Consider the following 15,161-nt stretch of genomic DNA (forward strand, 5'->3'; position numbering starts at 1 on the left):
CATATCTGTGGATTTGGTTGGGCGATTTGGACGGCCAAGCTAAATTGCAGTATCGTTCGTCTGCTTCCTTCCCAGGTTTGAGAATGCATCAGATTAATGCTCCCGATAGCAGGAGTGGCTGTCGCTTCCATTTCTGAGACGCAGCCTGGTGTCCTGTGATACACAGCAGAACATGATTAGGATGTCTCAAGGGATTTTCACCTTTCCAGCCCTTTCCTGATCCCTGTTTTCCTTTTCTCCTCTGCCGGCGCCACATTTCCAGCTCACAGTCAAGGCTCACAGCTTCCCTTTCAGCTTTCTACAGTCTCCTTGAAATGTGAAATTCACAATGTAGTGAGGTCTCTGTAGTTACTGCTGAACGTTGTTCCTTTTCTGATCCCTACAGGTTTAATTCTGCCGCTCGGTACATTACAGAAGCGAATGTTACTGGCCTCCTGATGTCTTTGGCTTTGTAAAGCTTTGTAGAAATGACTCTTTGAAGAAAGAACAATTCCGCAATTAGTAGGATTTTGCTCGGTGTTAGGGGTTGAGAATCTTGCTGACAAGGGAGCTGGCTCTGGGCCAGGACATGCTTTTAGATATCCGTATTGTGATCCTGTTTCCCAAGGCAGTTCAAAGGCAGCCCGGCCCCACAGCTTGGCTGCTGGGGAGGAAGGCGTGTGCTGGGAGGAGGCCATCTTGTCAGCCTGGGCCCTTCCCTTGGAGGAGCAGCCCTTTGTGCCTCGCCTTTCTGCAAGCTTTCCCCCCTCTGTTATCAGTAATAGTAATAAAGATTAATAACTCAGTAATAATGAGGCTTTTCTTGCTGTCGCATCCCCATGGAGCTGCCTTGTTTTCTCGTGGCCTAGGGGACTCCCTCCTTGTTCACAGCCTCCTTCTTCGTGCCTCTTCCCAGTGAGCAGCTGCTGGGATGGGAGGACTAGCTGGCTTGCTGTAGCTCCCAGGAGGAGTTTTTTCCTGCCCTGAAGGACAACTGCAAGAACATGTTGTCTGGGTTTATTCTCAGACGTACGGTAGCAATCCCTGCCATGGCTTAAAAGCTTTGAGTTTGGTGCATGTTACGATATTGGTGTCTTTAGAAGAAAGCTGCCAACGTGATCAAAACAGAGCAAAGGAAAAACAGGCTCTTGGGACGTTTGAGAGTGGAGCCTGCTGACCTCAATACCCCTCTCCAGCACTTAAAGTAAAGCTGCTCAGACGGTAAGCTTCCATCTCGCTGAGATTCAGAGCTGCTTTTGGTAGCACACAGGACCAGACGTGCCAGCCACCTTGGTCCCTCCCTGCATAGATCACAGTGGTGTGAGGACAGGAGCATCACCACCAGGGTGCTGCAGTGCTGTTGTCCTCTTTGGTTTCCCTAAGCCTTGGTTGCTGGTCTGCCTTCAGCTGAGTTGGCATTAGTGCTGCTCATTCACCCTGGCCAGCAGAAGCTCGCTTTGGTGCCAGCTCCCGTGGGACGTTTCCCATGGATTCCCATACAGGGAGCGAGCGGATCAGCTTGTGTCCTTTGGTATCTCTTTGTCAGATGATTTTTTCCTTGTTACCACGGCAACCCCTCCTACTCACCCCCGGCACCCGAGGTCTCCATACAATGTCAGTTATTGTCTGTGACGATTATTAGGCTATTATTAAAGTACCGCTGAAGTATGTCAGGATCCTGCAGGAATTTCAAACAAGTGGGAGCAGAGACAATGGGGAGCACGCGTGCATCGTGCTGCTGGGGGAACAGGCCTGCAACCTTCAAAGAGCATTTTGGAATAAGCATGCGGGGTCTTGCCAAAGTGAAAAGAGGTCAGAGCAATGCTATCATGTGCATGGGAACGTGGCTGTGTCAGTGCTGGTTTGCTGTTGCTTGTGGCACCTCTACAAGCAGCGCAGCACCAAGAATACTGCGTGGATAGAAACAGTAGTGTAATATTCCCACCATAGATGGCTGGGGAGTGATCCTTACTGGAAGGTCTTGGGCATTCACTGTGTGTGTGTCCGAGTTTAAAAATGAGTTGGCCATCATCAGCGAAAGGATGTACATCAGCGAAAGGATGCACAACAGCTGTGCAGTGAGCAGGTGAGAAAAGAATGGGAACTTCAAAGACTCACTTTGCCCTCTCTCTGTGCAGTAAGCAGCCTGGGCTTATGCTACTGAAGCCCCGTTCCACATGCAGCAGTAAGAGCACAGCCTTTTCCATTCCTCCCCACACCCTAGAACTGAATTCTCTGCTGCCTTTGTCTTGCTGCTGCAGCCCTTCTGTGCAACTATAGCAGAGCTGACAGGGTTTTATGGCACCTTATCGATTTCATCCAGGAATTTCCTTCCTAGCACCTGCAGTGTTGTCATGGGTCAAAGATGTCACCAGACTGATGTGGCATTTTGTTTCTAAAAGCTGCCAAAGAGGATAGCAGCTCGCTGATAACATCTTTCTGTCAGGCTGTGCGAATGTGAGGAGCAGTTGTGAGAGTGCAGATGGCAAATTTGTTCATGGTTTTGCATATGTAAAAAAGAAAAGGGAAAAAAAAGAGGGAGGGTTTGAAAGAACCCTTAGTTCTTACTGTTGGCGTGTGAGACTGGCTCTTTAGAAACTAATTTCTCTGAACAGGTTGCTATGAATTTTTCTTAAGATGCAACACCACAACTTCTCTCCATCCCTGGAGAGAGATCTTCTTCCTCCTTCCCCAGCTTACTGCACAAATAGAGAGCTCTGCCTCGTCACTCAGCGCTGCGATAAGCACTGAAGATGAGTATCTGGAGATGTTTGTATGCCTGTTAGTTGTTTCTCTTAGACTAGAGTACAATAGTACCAGGCTGATGTACAACGTGTTTCTCAGTTCTTATCTGCAGCCTTTCTGCCCTTCTCACGTAGGTAGCAGCAGGGAGAGCATCCCAGCTAGCAGAGAGCCTGGATGCGGCTGTTGGCTGGAGCCAGGGCTTGGGCTCACAGCTACAGGTCCTGGTAGTTCCAGTACCATTTAGATAGGTCTTTCCAAGCTTGTTCCTGAAATGGAAGGCTGATTTAGTGACCAGTGCCTTCTGGCAGCCAGGCTGCCGACACGTAGCAGCAATTTGTGCCTGGCTGTCCTCCTGTCCCTCCGCACAGCCCAGTGTAGCTCATGCTGCCAACAGACACATCAACAGGCACTGGATACTCCTTTGCTCTTAATTGCAGTTCCCTTTATTAAGCTGAATTCAGGAGCACAATGGTGGAGGTTATCATCTTTGGAGAGCAGAGATATGCCAAAGCTTTTGTCACAGCAGATATCAGTCTTTTTTTATTTTTATTTTATTTTTTTAAGCAGACTTGTTGGCATCCTTTTGACAACCCCATCTTGTATTTCTGCTGCATTTTGACTGTTTTGTCATCTGCATGCTACCTGCCATGTGGCATATTTCATGGACTTGTTTGGCAAACGGAGGGAAAATACTTCCATGTTCTGCTTTAAAAATAGTGCAGCCGTCTGGGAGCCCAATTATGCTGTGCTGTGGGATTACCCTGATAACACTGTCTCTGAAGGCAGATTGATAGCTCCCAAATTGCACTTCCTGGGGGGAAGCGGGGGGGAGAGCGGAATGATAAAACAGCAAAGAAACCCCAAATGAATTGGTATGGAGTTGGAGGGGGGCTGTAATGTTTTGGCTTGCTTTTGGTGAGAAGCTACTGTCATTTCAGGGCACGAAGCCGGAGCTCCCTGCAGAGCTGGCAGCCCCATGCTCAGCCAGCAGCAGTGGCCTCGTTGCTAATTCGGGGTGCTGTAAGCTGAACCAGGAGCAAAGCGCTCTCGTCAGCGCAGGAACAAATGCAGCATCAGCAGCTTGTGTTGCAAGCAGGATGGCTATCGTATGTGTATGGTGCTTTACTCTTGGCAGGCTTAAGGTTTTTCAGTCTGAGATGTTGCTTTGGAGTTAGTTTTGTACCTCTCGCCTTCAGGAAGCTCAGTGTGAACAGAAACAGAGCTTATCCTTGAGTCCCAAGCGTACAGTTTTGCTTCGTTCATTGCATCCTGTCCCTCCTGACCCATCCCTCTTTTCTTTCAGGCCTGTAATGAATTAATGATTTTATGTAAATGTGCTGTTTGATGGACTTGGGAGGTGTGCCCTGGGACTTGTTTAAGCTATCACATAGGAAATGCATCATCTGTTCCGTGCTTTCTGCAATTGCCATCATTTTTATTTTTCCTTTATTCCTTTTCCCTAATTTCTAATCTTTTTTCCCCTTCTTTAATCCTTCAAAGCACGTATAGACCGTTTGCCCGCCTTTAAGGATTTAATTGTTTCTCAGCCCTGTCTCCCTGCCCCACCCCCTATATTCTGCCTTAAATAGGAAGCCCGAAGCAGCCCTCCCTGCATTACTACTACCTGATTGCTATTCAGATCCCAGGGGGAGCTAAAAAGCGGGGGCTGGAGGTCCAGGCTCTCAGGTTAGGCTCACTGAATGTCACTAATTAGAGCAGAGTAGCTGCTTACATATTTATTCATGTTTCAGAACAGTTGGTGAATCAATTGAGTGAATGAACTGGGGCAGCCTCTGTGTTTCGTGGGGGTTGAAATAAAGCCCCAGGACCTATTGGAGCTGACTGGTGCTGGTGTATAGTGGTGTGAATGTGGCAAAACGGTTCTTATGCCTTTCTGTGTGACACAGCAGTGATGTTTTATGCTTTTCCCCACCTTCTGCCGTCCTGCTGGCGAGGAGCTGGTTCCCTCCTCCCAGACACTTGCCAAAAAAACCCTGCTTAACTTGGGTGAGAAGAAAATGCTGTCATCTTGAAGGCCATCCTCACTCTATTTGTAGTTAAGGTAATGGATTAGTTTCCCTAAAGGTTACATTAAAATCCTTGCAGGATTTTAAAATCGGGGCGACAACAACTTTGCGCTGATGCATTGCTGACAGATTTAACAGTGCAGAATAACCTTGTAATACCCAGTTTCCTTTTTATTTTTTTTCAAGGAACAGATTGGCTTCCCTGCAAACACCTTGAAGTGTTGCCTTTCACCAAAATCCCCTCTGAATTTAGCTCTGCTTTTCACCCTCGAGTAGGTTTGTGGCATGGGGCAGTGGCAGCCTCCTGCTCCCCAGCAGGGAGCTCTGTGTTCCAGCTGCTCATCCGCCAGGAGCAGTGCTCATTTCTGCAGTCCTAGCAGCTGCCTGCAAGGCTCAAGCAGAGCTAGTGGGGTGAGAATCACGTTTTTGGATTCCGCTTTCATGAGAAGTAGGGCGGACTCTGCATATCTGAGTCCGGATTTCCTTGAGCATGGCAAAATCATGGGTAGGAGAGACTCCGGGTTCCTCCCTTCTTTCTCCCACTGCACTTTTGCTTGGCTCTCTGTTTTGTTCATAACATCCATGCTTTAAATAAGGAACAGTCTTAAATTTAAGCAGTTTTGTAAGCAGTGAAGTCTCACATCAGCCGCTGCCGCAGGGCGGGTGGTACCTTGTTGGCTGCTGCTTGGCAAAGCCAAGGTCTGAAAGGCTTGCAGGTTTCTCACTGCAAAGCATGCTTCCTCTCATTCAGCCTTGACAGAGAGAGCACCTGCACGTAAGGTAAGGTTGAGAAATGTAACTGGTGAGGGCAGCCGGTCCCTTGTGCATGAGATGCGTCCTGTAACTCCATCACCGTGTTCAAAAGCTGGCTCAACTATTGACACAGAAGAGCACCACACCAACGTGTTTTAATGCCAATTTTTGTGTGGGATGTGCACAGTAAAGCTGGGCTGCTTATCCTGACCTGCAGCCTTGTTGGCTGCTGCCAGGCTGCACAACCTGAAGGTGAAGCTGGCTTCTTTGGGCAGCTGTCCACTCATCAGGGTCATTGGAAACATCATTCTGCCCATGTGCACTGCAGTGTAACTCAGGCTTTTGCCATGCTCCCGAGCAGGGATGCAGCAGTGGTCTTGGAGATGCAATCAAGAGGTGGTTAGGAAGCTGGGCCCTTTGTTTCCCCTGCTCAGCATGCTCGCTTCCAGTTTGTTTCTGAAAGCAAAGCCCACTGGTGCTGGCAGTTAGTTCTGCAGTTTGTGTATTCCTGTCCCGCCAGGTTTTGTTCTGTTAGCAATAGAAATTACTGAATGCTTCCTTTGGCTGCGTTATTTACAAAGTGCCAGCAGTGCTGCATGTTGCTCCTGGGAGAATGTCGGGGGGAATCACATGCCTCTAAATCATTCTTCTCATTTGGGATGTAAAAAAAACAAAAACAAAAACAAAAAACCCCTCTGTTTTAAAGGATTCCAGCCTGCTCTGGGCAGAGACAAGCCTCCTGCAGCTCCTGCCTGGGGACTGGAGCTGAGCAAAGGGGTGAGCGAGGGCACAGGCAAGCGAACAAGGCTATTGAATCCTGAACTGAAATTGCCCCAGACTTGTGTGCACCGGAGAGCTTCTGCTTGCTGGGCTGGAGTGGGGTCCCAGTGAGCAGCAGGGTGGGCTTGGCTGGGGCTGTACATGAGGCTGGGGCAGGGCTGGCCTACGTGGGAGTCAGCAGCATCTGTCACAAGTGCTGAGTGTGAAGGTCCCCTGAGACAACCTAACACAGAGCCGCTCTCCAGCCCTGTGCCATTTCTCCAAGATACCGTGGAAACGCATTTTTCTTCGTCTGATAATTGCTTGCTTATTATCTTCTCGCTGACTGTTTGCTCTTAATAGCTGGTTTAAAAAAAAAAAAAAAAAAAAGGAAAAAAAAAAAAAGAAAAATGAATTGGAATAGTTTGCTCTCTGGGGGGGGATGAAGCCATCACTGGTGTGTTTATAGCAGGCTTGTCTTTGTGCTGCGTGGCTGCTTCCCTGTATGGGGAGCCTGTCGCTTGTTCTGCATCGTTAGTTTTCTCTTTCTGGTTGCTCTCAATATTAATTGAAGTCTTTCCCCAGACACAGCTTTGTTAATCTTCCCTTTCTCATTGCCCTCCCCCTGGCTTTGATATCCCCAGCAAACACGCTTCAGTGTGCTGAGATTTAAAAGCAGCCCTGTTTTCCTTACTAATGTTGGTGCTCCCTTTGTTCACCTGTTCCTTACTGCCGCTTTTTAGCAATTCTCTTTCTGTCCTTAACTTTCCTAGCCTTGTTTGTTCTGTAATTGTTACAAGGATGCCAATGGCTTTCTGGGGTGGTGGGGGGAGGTCCGTTATCAGCTCCATTTATGCAGCATGGCTCTCGATCCATTAGCCCCATTGCATTTCTGCCTGTTCCCTGTTCTGTCTCCCTGCAGTGCGGTGTGCTGGGCTTCCCCTTCCCCATCCTGTCCCATCCTGTTCTGTCCTGCCTTGCTAGCAGCATCACCCAGTTCCTCCCGGGATTTTTAAGAAGCTCAAATGCTCCTAGTTTCAACATTTCCCTAAAGGTTTTCGGCATCGCTGCTGGCAAGCTGCAGGAGGAAGCTGTAGCTTGCATCTAGTTCACCTCTAGGAACTGCAGTTAGATGCTTACAAGTGATGGAAGTTTGAATGACCGAGCTGTTCTAGGTGTGGGCACCTGAGCTCAGCTCCAGGCAGCTATGTGGGCCTCTCCAGTGTCTGCTCAGCAGCTGAGCTGCAGCCAGGCTTCAGTCGGTTCTGTAATGAGAAGGTAATTGCTGCTGCTTGCTAAAAGTCTGGGAGTAGGACCATTAAAACGGGAGGCTCGATAAAAGAAGCATAAACAGTCATTTTATTACGGAGCTTTATCTCGGACAAACAACCTTTTTTGCTTAATTAAATTATTGGCAAGATTGAGCCGATGCCTTTCTTGATAGTTACAAATTCCCATTGAAAAAGATGGGGAAGCTTCCTCTTGGTTCTCTTGCTATGCCATGAAGCATGACCTTCCTTCACGAGGGAAGTAATATTTATGGCTTTTAGGGTGAGAGATCTCTGCTACATTCAGCACCGGAGTGTTTGAGTTTCCTTTAATTTCCCCCTGGTGTTGCATTGCCAGTCCCTGTGGTAATTACTCCCATCATTGATTTGAGCTCAAATCTATAGGATTGTGGCCTCCCCCACCCCTTTGTAGAGCAGGTGCATCTTAAACATCTCGTGGCTAGAAAGTTGGGAGCTGTAGCACAGAGTAGCAGAGGGCTTGCTGAAATCATCTGAGTTTTGCCAAGCTGAAGGAACACGTGAACTGAAGGAACAGGTGAATATAGGGAAAAACTTCAATTGGAACTTGGAACACGTGATTTTAAGTCATCAATTCTAGTCTTGGTGTTCTGTGCTGCTGTGTATCTTCATTGCTGCTTGTCTTTCATGTTTGCTATGCTTAAGGACCAAGCTGGGAACTTGGGGAAGCATCCTTTACACCTACCCAAATGAGTTTCCAGAAGGAAGGCATTCTTCTGCTCTTGTAGCTGGGTAAAACACGAGGCTCTGCGTTACTTAACCACAGATGTGTAAACTGTGAGGTGAGTTTTGTGCAACCATCGTTGCTGCAGGGCTGCTTCATTTAAAGGAAAGCCAGGTCTCCAGGCAGCAGGTTGGCAGCTGGAGGAATGTGTGGGCACGTTGTTTAGCCAGGGACATGCCTGCTGCCATCCTGGTCCTTCCACCAACCTTTGATATCTCTGTTGGCATCGCTGGCTGCTTGCTTCAACTGGGCACACCTGGTCTGTGTGTCTGGGCAGGTCCTGGTATGCATGGAGCAAGCTTCTCAACCCCATTGCTCTCTGTTCTTTGGCCCTTGAACGTGTGATGGTCGGTGTGAAACTTCATCTGGAGCCGTGGTTCTTCTTGGCCCTCTCTTCTTCGCTCTTACGGGTGCGGCGTATTTCTGGTTTAGCTTTCCAGGAAGCTTTCCTAAAGCATTTAATAAATCTTTACTTTTCTCCTTGAAAAGAGAGAGAATTCAAAGGTTGTTCTTAACCAGGGAAGGCAGGTATTGCAAGTCCCGTCCCTCTGTGATGTCTCTTGGTGTTTAGGTCTGCCCTATTGCATTAATTCTATTCTTATGGCAGACTGTGGAATATTGCTTGTTATTTCTTTCTTTTTTTTTTTTTTTTTCTGCTACTGCCTTGCTGTCCTTCACATGTGAGGTACCCCCAGCCTCAGTCCTGTAAGCCCCATAGTAGCATGTCATGGAGTGTCATGGTCACTTGTAGGCACAGGCAGCAATGGGGACAGACTTCTGGAGCTGAAAGGGTGCTGTGCAGAAGTCAGACAACCCAGTGATGTTCAGGACGAACTGCCAGCTTTTCCTACACCTGATTTTCTTACCAGGATAGTACCATTGCTTTAGATTCTGTGCTTACAGAGTCATAGGCACTCGGTTATTTAACTAGCTGGAAGGCACCTTGTGGAGGTTGCTTTTGCTTCCCTGCTAAATAAACCATCTACAAGAATACAACTTCCAGTGATACAACCTAAAAGTTTTTACCCACCTGAAAATTGTAATTTCCAAAGGTATTCTGAAATGGATTCCACTTATTCTGGGTTAATGGTAGAACCATTGCATGGCAATCCAAAGCCTGAGACAAATCGTGTTGGTGGTTTGCAGCAGCTCTTCCTTCCTCCTCCCCTACCTGCCCACAAACTGCAGACAGCAAACCTCATTTGGTACCTGACTGTTCATTTTTTCTTTCTGGAGTTAGAGAAATAACTTAGGCCAAATTAGATTTGGTTATTAAGGCAGTCATTAAGTGGAAAGCTGACCAGCACACACATCTGGAATGGTTTAGAAAGGTAGATACAGCCTACTGTAAATTTTCATACTTTTGGTGTCTGTTTTTTTTTTTAATGTTACCTAACATATGAAGCTTCTTGCGTGCTGCTTTTATAGTATTTTGTTTCAAAGCCGCATTTTGGTTGATGGACTCTTCTAAGAGGGAGATGCACCACTGCACACAAGTGTACAGTTTCTCAGAAGTGAAGGTGAAACATGAAAGCAAATGTTCCTTCCATGCAAAATGAGTGAAGTAGTGTCTGCTTCCTCTCTCTTAGCACAGCAAGAAAAAAAGCTTCTATATCTATGCTCTGAACACTCAGAAGTGTTCTTATATTTATTTGCCACAAGATTGGGCATGAAAATGCATGGTGAGTAATTAATTTCTTAGAAGCTGGATGAGTGATACCATGTGCAGCTGACAGGAGTGTGGCTGTCTGCACAGGGGGAGGGAGTTGGTGCATGGAAGTATCTTGGCCATGGAAAAATCCCCCAGTAAACACGAGGATGACTCATTAGGGACGTAGAGGTGATCTTTGTTCTTGCATTTATGAGCTGTGCAGCTTGAGTTTTAGCTGTAAAGCTCTTTGTTGTACTGTGCAAGAGGTTGGGGAACTCTTGGGGCTGTGGAACTGTCAAGGATGTTAGAAAATGATGGTTGAGCAGAGGGGAGGAGCTGGTGGGGGTTGGAGGCAGATGCATTTCTCCAGCCAGAGAGCTGTGGATGCCCCATCCCTGGGGGTGTTCAAGACCAGGTTGGATGGGTCCCTGGGCAGCCTGGTGCCAGATCTGGTGGCTTTGCCTGTGGCAGAGGGGTTGGAATTTGGTGATCCTTGGGGTCCTTTCCAATCCAAGCTGTTCCACGATTCATTAAATAACTTTCTTTTTTTTTAGAATTTCTTATAAGGCTGGAAGCCTGCTGATTCTTCCAGAGCCTGGTCACGTTGTGTTGCTGTGGCCCTGCTTGAGCCCAAGGCAAGGGCTTTTTGGTAGCAAGAGGCCAACAACAGGGCACAGCAAACATTTAACATATCCAGGCAGCCCAGTAGTTCATGAAAGTGAGTAAGCAAGCAGCCCAGTATGCTGCTCACTTGTTTCTGTGCTGCAGCTGCACGACACAAGAATTTGGGTGCATAGTTCTCAAGTGCTTAGAAATGAGTGCGTGGGGCAGCGCAGGAACGCGTGGCAGTTTTTCAACTTCAGGCTCTATTCTGGGTGAGCTCTGTGCAGGCCAGAAAGCGTGGAGATGGGAATATATCCCAATTGCTCCAGCTTGCGGTGTGATTTTGCAAGGAAGGGCAAAAGGTTTTTGGGCTTAATGCCTTGTCCTCTGCAGCAGGAAGGTGATGGCAGGAAGCAGCCGTATCGATCGGGCTCTGTTGGCAGCCTTGCTCGTGGCAGCAGCACGGATTTTAGGGAAAAAAAGACTATTAGGGCTATAGAAATAGAACAAAAGAAAGGTTACCGGTGGTCCTTCTTGGCAGTGGTAGCTCGATGCCTTTTAACAACAGCTTCTGTTGTCATGGAGCTCCTGAATCCAAGGCTGAGTTCTGGCACTGTGATTTTCTCATGGCAGAAAACGTTGTCCTGTCCTAGCCTTGGAGGGAAGAACAAATAAAGGCAATAGCCTTGGCAGCACTTGTCCATTATTGCAGCTCAATTGCTGAACTGCAGTGGGAACATTACCGAAGGGAAACCTTTTCTGCACAGCAAATCTTGATTATTTATTTATTTATTTCAAAGTTGGCATCCACTGTGGTCTGCAAAATGTCTTTTATAAGAAGGTGTTTGGGTAAGGATGTTGAATGGTTTATACAGAGCCTTGCTTTCCTCTGAGTCAAGCAGTGTTTTGAGGACCAAACAGAGACCTGAATTCCCCATCTCAAGGTTTTTGGAAGGTCTTTCATTAGTGGCTCAATAGTGCCTCGGAGCCCTTTTTTCTCTTAACTTTGGATGTAGTCAAACAGCTCTATGCATTCATTGTCTCCTAAAATGATTGGTAAAGTAGAAAATAAGGTATTTCTTTGGCACCGTGTTGGTTTAGCCCTGCATCACATTGAGCTTCCCATTACCTTATGAGGTGACATTTTGGAAGGAGCAGAAATACGTGGCCCTTCCTTAAGTCAGTTCTGTTTTGAAACTCTCTGATTACAGTTATTTAAAAACCTTCAGGCAACTGCTGGCCTAAAATCTGCCTATTGAGTACCACGCACTAATTTCTCTTGCTCCATCCACCCACACCTGTGGGATCAGGGCAAGTCTGGATTGGCTTCACCATTAGGGCTGCAGGGTATGGTGTGGCAACCACTGTGACTCTGCCCTTAGGAATGACCAGCCCCAAAGCAGAGCTGTTTCCCATCCTCTGGTGCTGTGTTTGTATGTGAAAGCTTAGAGGTTGAGCTGAGGAAGCTGTTCTGTCCTTGGTTCTTGATTATACAACCACGAGAGGTTTAAGCAAGGTCTTGAAGTGGCTGTTTTATTATAGCCTGGCTCTTGCTGAAGTCTGAGAGTCTGGCTCGGAGGTGTGTTGTTCAGCGCTGCCCATCGCTGTCTTGATAATAGAGCTCCAGGAGAAAGCAATGGCTCAGCTTGGGTTTTGTGGATTACCAGAACTGTGTCATCTTGGAAGTGCAAATCTCCAAGCTCTATGTGGAGGAGGGCTGCTGTGCAGAGAAATAGTGCCAGCAAAAGGATCGTGGCTGAAGCGTTTGGAAGAATTTGCTGAAAAACTGTTCTAAACTGCCTATAAAGAGAGCGATAGGTAGTGAAGAGAAGGAAGGTTATAGTGATGAGAAGGTGGGAATGGTGGCTGAAGCCAGCGAGTCCATCAAGAAGGCCCTGGGCAAGCAGATGGGGATGGAGCATGGTTTATCCTCCCACCACTGCCTGACTGTAGCATGGGTGATGTTTTAGTGTTGGTGAGATGGGAGGCAGCTGTCTTCACCCAGGTGGCCCTGCAGGTGCAGTCATACAAGCTGGGAAGTAGGAATGAAGCACGTGGGATGTGCAGGAGCACATGGAGGGTGTGAAACGATGATGGGAACTTGGGTCAATGGACAACACACTGCTTCTGTGGGATTTTCCCCTTCAGTCTTTGAGCAATTCCTTTTACAGTCAGGTACGTGTCCCCATTGGACTTGATTCTTCTTTCTCCATGTGACAAGGTGATATTGTTTTCCCCTGCAGAAATATTTCTACCATTTAGAAATATGTTCCTATATTCTTCTGTTTCAACTTATTTTTTCCTGTTTTGTTTATAGACACAGATGAAGACACGGTAAAAAGATGTTTTGCCACGTTTGAAGAGAAGTTCTTCCAAACCTGTGAGAAAGAACTTGCCAAAATCAACATTTTCTATTCAGGTAAGGTGCTTATTTGTGTATATTTGTGGAAAATGCAGCAACATAAAAAGAGCCTGAAGCTCCCAGGCTTTCAGAATAGGCACAGTGTCCATGAAAGGTCTACCATCAGATAATTACAGGGCAGGTTTATATGGGAGACTGCTCTGGTTTAATCACAGACGTGGAACCAAACCATGGTTTTTGAATGGAAGACAATGAAGGACAGGCACTTTCATTTCTTTGTAATAGCATCCTACTGAACTTTGAAGGTGCTCTTAAATTTAAGTGGCAGCTTACATATAGGGTGCATTTCCTCATCCGTGGTGACAGTCTCCTCTGTGTGTTTAGGCAACTGCAGAGCTCCCTCATTGGGGTTTTCAGAGCTTTTGCAGAAGGATCTACTGTGATCTTGCCTGTGTGTGTCCACTTGTCTGCCTTGACACTTCCAACAGGTTTTAAAGCACCTAATCCCAGCTTTTGCTACGTTCTGGGATAGATCAGTCAGAAGCAGTTTGTCACTGGCTGTATACACAATCCCAGTTAGTAAATTTGGGTAAAAACATAATGGTGTAAATTTCAAAGTGCTATTGTTTGTTTTCCCCAAGAAAGTTTGCGTTCCCACCCTTGGAAAATAAACATCAGAATGGAATAGTCGGAAATTTGCCCTGTAATATTGCTACAAAAGGCTTTGTACTGGGGTGCTTTAGTTCCACCCACCATTACATCTCAGCTGGCTTTCTGCCTCTTTTGGTAATGCTTGAAATGGGTTTTCAACTGGAAAAGAGTTTAAATATGGGTACAATGAGGTACTGACTGCTGCCATACTTTCTCTCAGTGTGTTCTTGATTTATTGGCATCTTGCATTAAACAGGCTTTTGCAGCACTTCATGGTAGCCTTCTCCTTTTATTTTGATCAGATAACAAAGTTGAATTGTGCAAAGTATTTTAATAACCACCTAGTATGACTTTATTGCTAGCTGTTTTATTGCAGGCAGAGTCTGGGTGGTGAACACAAGAATAGCTAAAAGCATAATAGATGCACTAAGTGTAATTGCTGCTTGCCTCTCTTCAGCTTCCATGTAGGGAAGCAAACTTCCCTTGGGCTGGCTGTGCCAGCTGTCCTTGCTCTGTGGACCTGTTTTGATGGAGCCATGGTGGGTACAAGGAAGGACAGGGCCAGAGGAGATTTGTAGCTAGACTCTGTTGGGCCAGCTGGGTTGCTTACTTGAGTCTGTAGGCATTTTCCTATGTGCAATTCGTATGTCCCTGCCTAAACTCAGAACAGTTCTCAGTTGAGTTTTACCCTGACTGCTGTATCAGAAAATACCATTGTTGTTATGCTCAGAGACTTGTCTGACTTTCATGGAATCACAGAATGGCTTGGGTTGCAAAGGACCACAATGATCATCCAGTTCCAACCCCCTGCTATGTGCAGGGTCGCCAACCACCAGACCAGGCTGCCCAGAGCCACTTTCTGAGCTGTTTCAGCTGTTCTAGTAGGAGATGCTGTGTGCTACAAGCTAGGCTCCATGGAAGAAGTTCTCTCAATTCATATGCACAGTGCACATGATAATTTTCCCTAATGAAGACCTGCTAGTACATATTCACCCACATCCCTTCCCTCATTGTATAGAATGACATTAATAATACAGAATAGGATTTTTTCAATTTGCTGTCATTTCAAAAAGTTATAGGAGCAAACATGTGCAATTTGAAAATCTCTTGTGAAAAGATTTAAATAAGTCTTTTACTTGCAGGAGAGCAGTGTGACTGGAATAGTATGGAAACCCCTTATTAGTGTTGTTAACGTGAAGCTACGTAGGGCAACCGGTGCAGGAATGTTCTTTGTCTTGTCCATGTCAGAAGCATGCCATGTTGGGCTCTGTTATAACTCCAGGCAGGTGGTGGCTTGCATCATGACCTGCGACTTGCTATTTATTATGAGCTCACTGTATGGCTTGTTAGACACTTGTCTCTATGACAATAAATATTGCCTGCTGGCAGGAAAGCTAATCCTTCTGTTTCGTTTCCTCCTCCCCTCCTTTTCCTGTCCTGAAGGCTCTGCTCTGAGCACTGCCTTGTGCTGTGTGCTCAGAAACTGTTGGCTTCCATCAAACGCAGTCTTAATTCCCCAGGCTATTATTCTGCCTCTGCAGGAAGGAAACCTGCCATTAAATAGATCTGATTTGATAAACAGTTTGTGATTATTTGGACT

At 46.7% G+C, this 15,161-nt stretch overlaps 1 protein-coding gene across 1 annotated transcript in view; it reads left to right on the plus strand.

Moving 5' to 3' along the window:
• XPR1 (xenotropic and polytropic retrovirus receptor 1) overlaps positions 1-15,161 on the plus strand; it is a 76,467-nt gene that overhangs the window by 34,783 nt on the left and 26,523 nt on the right. The window contains exon 3 of the mRNA XM_085232197.1: positions 12,866-12,967. Coding sequence (XP_085088323.1) covers positions 12,866-12,967 — 102 coding nt within the window. The remainder of the gene's footprint in view (positions 1-12,865; positions 12,968-15,161) is intronic.

Source organism: Meleagris gallopavo, chromosome 10 (genome assembly GCF_905368555.1).
Source record: "Meleagris gallopavo chromosome 10, MGAL_WU_HG_1.1, whole genome shotgun sequence".
Classification (NCBI taxonomy): domain Eukaryota; kingdom Metazoa; phylum Chordata; class Aves; order Galliformes; family Phasianidae; genus Meleagris; species Meleagris gallopavo.